The 7,538-nt window shown below is 36.9% G+C and overlaps 1 protein-coding gene across 1 annotated transcript; it reads left to right on the forward strand.

Moving 5' to 3' along the window:
- Positions 1–2,652: 2,652 nt before the first annotated feature.
- On the forward strand, positions 2,653–6,742 carry LOTGIDRAFT_161648 (hypothetical protein; the record flags this gene model as incomplete). The annotated part of the gene is made up of 4 exons (XM_009057496.1): positions 2,653–2,716; positions 4,015–5,312; positions 5,637–5,706; positions 6,471–6,742. The coding sequence occupies 4 exons, from the start codon at positions 2,653–2,655 to the stop codon at positions 6,740–6,742; spliced, it is 1,704 nt and encodes a 567-aa protein (XP_009055744.1).
- Between the last annotated feature and the right edge of the window lie 796 nt (positions 6,743–7,538).

Here is a 7,538-nt window from a genome sequence, read left to right on the forward strand (position 1 = left end):
CCTAACTAGGGGCAGGAAAGTAGGTCATAAAACTGCATTATTTCCATTTGTGATATTGTTTCTTGATTGTGGTCTGGAGTCATTAACGATTCTTATCTCCCTTTCTACCATACGCAATTCTTAATCTCAACGCGCGACATTATCTATTGTCTATCCATAATAGTAAACAGATGATTTCCGAACAGGTCTTGTTCAAAGTGGCCGTGTGCAAAATTTTACAGAGTGCAGTATCTTGAAATATTAATATTATTTTACGTAAAGTGGAATCTGTCTCGTAAAGTGGAATCTGTCTCGTAAAGTGGAATCTGTCTCGTAAAGTGGAATCTGTCTCGTAAAGTGGAATCTGTCTCGTAAAGTGGAATCTGTCTCGTAAAGTGGAATCTGTCTCGTAAAGTGGAATCTGTTTCATGCATTGGCAGCCCTCGTAGCCCCGAAAGCAGATTTTCCCGGGCAAAAACTAGGTTAGAAACTTGGGCAATCTCAGATATTTCGCCCCCTTCCCCCCAGCACCCTCGAACGTCAAACTGGCTCCTCTACTGGTCTCATAGTAGATTTCGTTGCGTCTTTTTGAGGGAGACTCTTTACTTAAGGCATTTTACAATGTCAGGTGATTGTAAAATTGCGACCTGTATATAGTCCCAAGCTGAAAAACGCTAAATGGATAGTTCTGACACCCATCAAGGAAATCCTGGCTAAGTCACTGATTGCACACTTGATGCAAACTGGTTCTGTCTGGTAGTCAGACCAGACGACCAGTGACTGCAGACTGGATAGGAAGCGCTCACTTTTACAGATTCGTAGTACTGTTGTTCTATTTCTATGTGTAACCATGTGATATAGCTATTTTGTACAGAATAAACTGTTTGTCACCTTTAAACATAACCCTATATAGACGATATTCTCTAAGGTACCCCACTCCCGGTTTTATACTGTGGTAAAACAGAACAGTTCTTGTCATCTAATTTATTAATAATTTCTGAGATTACTATAGATATCAAAACTGTATTCTCTAAGGTCCAATCAGGATCCTTTTTCTCGTAATCAAATACCTCGTTTTTTAGTAAAATTGGAGCCCGGGGAATACAAAATACTCACTTAACCGGTGAATACTTGTGTTTGTTTAGCTGTTTGTGAGGGCATCTTCCTCTACATGTTGGCATGTAGTTTTATGTATTTCAGACTCCGAACCACAAAAACCGATTGAAAAAAAACCAACAAAACAGAATACCCCTTTAAATCTTGAAGATGCATAGCTAAGAAACCCATCGCGAGTTAGATTAGGTATGATTATCAATGCGGTGGACTGTGAAGGGTAGTTCATATAGTAGAAAATAGATGAAACCATTGTGTCAAATTGTCTCCCATGAGGGGCAATACCTACATAAATTTATCTTATTGTTTGTTAAATTCTCTACCTTATAGAACAGTGACCTTGGCCTATTTGAACTTCGGAACTTTGCAGTAGAGCACACAACAATTTAAGGGATAGGGGGTGATTTGGGTCTTGAAAATTTTTAAAAATTCTTCAGAATAACTTAAAAGTACAAATATCGCACAATTCCTTCAAATATATCTCAAACTGCGAATTTCTGTTTCTATTTCTATATATGACAATGTCTCAAGAAAGACGAGTCGTCATTTTAACATTCAATCGGATAAATGCACACACATGAATTTGAAGTATAAAATTTCTACAGTGTACTGTGAACACTATTACTGATTAGCCCAGCTAACTAAATTGATTTTTGTGACTAAAATAAAATTGGTTAAAAGTATGGCGAACTTGTCCCTTTTCATTTGAATAATGATGGTCTCAGGTTCGATTTGATCATTCGTTTTCATTGCATATACCACAGAGTAAACTTGCGTTTGAGCTCCCTTGACAAAAGATTTATAGAAACTCAATCCCTTTGCACCATCCCTCTTTCCTTTAATGGTCTATATTCTTAGATAACGTAGCTTTCATAACGGTATAAAAAGAAATTATTTTTATATCACATCAATAAAGATGAGAGTTTGTTTCAGCAATCAGTTCTATTAGTTCTTAATATCAGGTAAGAGTGTTTGTCTTTTTTACATGGATCCATTTTTTTTTTTTGGATTCTCTTTACATACTAAACTAACGAGACGTGATTGTTCGGAGGGGCAAGTAGTATACCCCGAGGGGAAATGGTATACGTTGCAGTAATGGAATTGGTCGGTTGTCAGAATATTTTTAGGAGGACAATCTATTTTTCGGGGAGCATTGCCGAATCCAAATTTTTTGCGAAATTTGACTTTGAACATGGTGAATATTCTCAAAAACTGGCGACCAAAAAATGGATCAGAGCAACTCCAATGAACAGTGGAGTTTTCTGTTTGCCCTAAACGTGCCGATATCCCATCCGAGGAACGGGTAGCGACAGATTTGTCCCCTATTTTCTGTCGATAATGAAAAATGCAGTCTGTTATCTCTTTCTATTTCAAAAGTGAAAATATTTTGTCATTGTAATGTGAAATAACATAGAATTCACAACCTGTTTACATCTAATATAGCAATAGGATCGAAAACACAAACATCGCAATTGATCATTTGTCAGCAATTTAATTAATATTTTATAAACGATACACTGTCATGTTGTAATGTTATTATTTTTCAGGTGAATAAATAAAATGGTGATTGTAGTTGGCTGTACACTCTGTGTAATGGCTTACATAAGTTTTTCGTCGACAGCACGTAAGTTTTTAATTTTATTTGTAAATTTGTGTATTCTTCAACAAAATCTGCAAAATCCTACTATTTAAAGCAATGGTGGGTTTGTACAGTGGCTCACATACGACATATTTCACTTTTAATTTTGAATTAAAAACTTTAATTTTCACCTAGGTGATAATTCAACGAATCTTGTAAAAATGTTTTTAATTAAAAATTCTTCTATTTTTCAAGTTTTTAATTAAAAATTACAGGAATTATCACCTAATTTTCACCTGGGTGAAAATAATTATCACCAAGGTGAAAATTAAAGTTTTTAATTAAAAATTACACGAATTGTCTGACAAAAACACAAAATCTTATACACGAATTATCACATAATTATCACCAAGGTGAAAATTAAAGTTTTTAATTAAAAATTGCACGAATTGTCTGACAAAAACACAAAATCTTATACACGAATTATCACATAATTTTCACCTAGGTGAAAATTAAAGTTTTTGATTAAAAATTAATTTTCACCTAGGTGAAAATAATTGTCACCAAGTGAAAATTAAAGTTTTTAATTAAAAATTGCACGAATTGTCTGACAAAAACACAAAATCTTATACACGAATTATCACCTAATTTTCACCTAGGTGAAAATAATTATCACCTAGGTGAAAATTAAAGTTTTTAATTAAAAATTAATTTTCACCTAGGTGAAAATTAATTTCCACCAAGTAAAAAAAAAGTTTTTATTCAAAATAAAAAGTGGAAAATGTCGTATGTAGGTTTGCACCCAAGGTTATGTGATTCCTAGTATATTGGCATATTTATTATTCCAACATTTCTCTTGTTTTATAAACTTGCTACAGTTCAGATGCAAGTCAATTGTATTGCGCCTGTTGTTGTTATAAAATTGTTGGAGATTTTTGTCGCCGATTAGAGTCTTGAGTAACATTTCGCGTGTTCCCGTGATTCTACGACAAGATTGTCACGTCTCCGACAGTCTAATTGTCTGCAAGACCGTCATCATCCAATCAGATTCATTTTCCTTTCAATTGCATGCTCCGCACGTGATTATCGACATGTTGGAAAACTAACGAATGGTGATTTGTGTCTCCTCTCGTGCCCGTGCCAGACGGTGAATCTCTGGACAAGACTCTAATCGGCGACAAAAATCTCCAATCAAGACCGTTCGTGTGACCGTACCTTTAAGCAGACAATATTACAATGTTAGAAGCACCTGTTAGGTTTGTAACCCAAGGCTATCTGATGTGTCTGGTGTGTTCTTACATTAACTGATCTTCGTAATTTAGTTGCTTTCTGTTTCTTTACAGCTTGTCCTACGAAAGGCAAATGGAGTTATCCAGTTTTTTGGATTGGTCTACCAGGGACCTATCCTTGCGAATATTTTTCAGCAAATGGGGGTTCAACAAGGGCGATAACAGTTTTAGAATGTCCTTACACTGGCAATTCCGTTTACAAACAGCTGATCTATTTAGGTTATGAATCGGTGCGCCATTCGCCAACTTCCTCTACTCGAATGCCATCTTCTACCGGGAAGAGCTCTAATGGCTGCTTGGTAAGATCTAATAATCCAATTTCAGTTGTGGCCATAAATCAATATAGTGGTATAATTGAAGGCAGTCAGTTTCGGGAACTGAAAGAACTTGGAAATGAATATTATATTATGACTGCAAACCCGAACATCTCTTCTAAACCAGAGTTCGCCATCATGGCGCCTTTCGCGGGTACAAACATCAGGGTGCGACTTCCTCTGGTACGACCAATCTCTGTTAATTACGAAGGTACGACCTACACCACTGGCGATTGGATTAATGATACCCTGAAAGATTTTCAAACCATGAGAATAGTAACGAATAAAATAGATTTAACCGGTTCTTACGTCGTGTCGGATAAACCGGTTGCGGTTGTGGCTGGAGACTATGAAACCAAAGTTACTATTGGCGGAACAGTAGTGAGTGGACACGTAGAGGAATCCATGCCACCAGTCCAAGAATTGGGTAGAGATTACATTGTAGCGCCTCTAATTCACGAGAACTATACCTGCTCGTTACGCATATTGGCTGTAAGTAACGTCACAGATGTAACAGGCGTCACAATATCGAACATAACCGACACGGTCGGATTCGCTGTTTCGATTCCTTTCAATGAAGTTTATGATTACGACTTCAACTGCGAACTCCAACGTATTCGTGCTAACCAAGATATTATGGTCGGACTGTTCACACAAACTGGAGGTATAGTTGGTGGAAAGCCTGCGTATTTTCTTTTGACACCGTTGGAGAAAGCTGGAAATGTAGCGTGGTTTAGTGTGCCAAACAAACATGGCTTAAATCTTGAAAATCCTTTTGAACACACTTACGTGAACATTATTGTAAAGGCCTCTGATGCTAGTGGAATTCGAGTAAGGAACTCGAGCATCACATCCCATTTCCATCAAGACATTGACGTTGGAGGCGAAAACTACTCTGCATACTCTGTACCTGTTGATGCATCTTTGTCCGATGCTCATTATGTCAACCATACATCAGGGGGTAAATTTATAGGTTATTTTGAAGCGAGGAAAGACGACTGGAGATCTTACGGATATACCCTGATACCTTATACACTGGTAAGTTGTCGATTTCTCCTGCCAATGACCTTTTTGGGATTACCCTGACGCCATTCTTGTTATTTTAAGATCCGTACAGCATCCATGAGCGCGAAAACAGCTCAGTTTATTATCAGTCCGTATGTATGCAATGCTGATCGCTTTTAAGGGACAAGAAGAAATGAATTGAAAGTGAGTGTCCACTCATGATGTACTCATCATAATGTGTGTCTTCCGTGCGTTACAGACCGTGCACGTTACTTGTCCCTCGACTGGTGGAAGCCGTAGATTGTCCGGACGAAATATTCTTCATAGCACACTGTATGACTTACCATTTAATTCCAGGGACCAGATTTTCTTTTCTGGAATGCAAATGATCATGTTGTCATTGCTAAAAACATAACATACAATTCAAGTAAGTATGGTTAGTATGTTATGTGTGATAAAAACGCGACCGGGGAAAAAAATGAAATAAGGGGCACAACTCTTGTTAACAAACATGGTCAAATTTGGCCGTCGACCAGTGAGCTAGACTTTCTATCTGGCTAGACGTTGATATGCTTGTCAACCTAGAAATTATAAAGTGGTATGTAAGTACTGATCAATTTGCACCATCAGGTATCTGTGGTTTTTGCAATTCCTCCAATGGTGAGAGAACAGGAACCATATCCGCCTATTTAGAGTAGAATCTCACATGTGCCCGAGCTTTCACAACAAGAATATCGGTTACCGACAAAATTTATAATATAAAACCAGTTTGATATTTGTCGCCGATTGTTTATCGTCTGCATGACAGAGCGTCATCATCCAATCAAATTCATTTTCTTTTTAATTGCTTGCTCCGCACGTGATTATCGACATAGTGGAAAAGACGGACTGGAGATCTTTTGTCTCCTCGCGTGCCCGTCAGCGAAAATCCTGACAAGACTCACCAATTACGAACGTTCTTTTGACCGCGCCATGAAAACCAACAAAAGGAAGACTCTTGGACTATATACCATGATGACATATAGATCTCACGATACAAATAGCCACGGTCATTTGTTATAAATAACAATTCGTATTGGATTTGATTAAAATTAGGGTTTGTCTCCCCTAAACTTCATTTTTGTTTCAACATAGGCCTACTTATATCGCATTTATTTTGATATTTTATATGACAAAAAGATTTATTTGTAGATTTTAAAGTCAAAAATTTTGAAGCAACGAGCAACTTTCAAGTGAAATCATTTGATCCAGATACCAACGTAGTTTTGACTCCCACCAGCAGAGCCGCTGCCATAAACAGATGTAAGAAAACCTCATGTGACTTGGTCAGTTGTACGAACACCGATATGTGCACGCTTTTGTACACTCCACTTTATTGTCTTGTTTATGGAAGATCTGGCTCGGCGTTTTTTAGTTATTCTGGAAATAAAGAAGAGTCTTGTTTTTCACCGCCACCGACATAGATTAATGTACAAAGGCAACCGCGGTAGTCTTTTTCGTTCAGGAATGTAAATAGGGTGAACAGTTTTTCCTTTTTTGTTATTTAAGTTTGATTTGGATTCATTAACGATTCTTAGCTCCCTTCTTTCATCATAACAAGAAGTTTTAAAGGAATTCTGTCTTCTTATAAATCAATTATTAAACTATCTATATCATGTTATTGATATCAGGCAAGATGGACTTCGTAATACAGTTCGTTATAGCTTGACATTGTGAAGACGTAAAGTTATTGGCCCTACAAATTTTTTATTTAAGGACTCACTCCACTAAAACATTTTATGCAAATGATTGTATAGGAATGTAGTCCAGGCTATTTTTAGAAATCTTCTTTCTCTCTCCCTTTTGGGGTTTTTGCCTGCCTATTTTTGGGTAAAATTTGGTCTAGATTTGGAATTTGATGTCTGAAATTGCATTATCTTTCAGATTTGGTGAGATGATGAGAGACTTAAAGGCGGAAGGCTAATTCTAAAAATAGTCGTTTTGTGAAGTGCCAAACTCTAGCGGATGAGTATAACCGGTAGTAGTCTACTTTCAATTTTAGTAGCTCAAAATTTTCATGGTCATCATATAATGAATTTTTTAGGAGACATTGAGAATTGGTCAGGCTTTCATTCGACATATTGGAAAGCTTTCAACGAGATTTCTGGAAAAAGTTATAGAAGGTTGAATTTCGTGTTTTAACATGGGAAGAGATGGCAAATGAATTAGTGGAGTGAGTCCTTAAGTTTTGTCAGTATGTAAAACACAATATTGCCTCCC

Source organism: Lottia gigantea, assembly GCF_000327385.1.
Source record: "Lottia gigantea unplaced genomic scaffold LOTGIsca_30, whole genome shotgun sequence".
NCBI lineage: Eukaryota > Metazoa > Mollusca > Gastropoda > Lottiidae > Lottia > Lottia gigantea.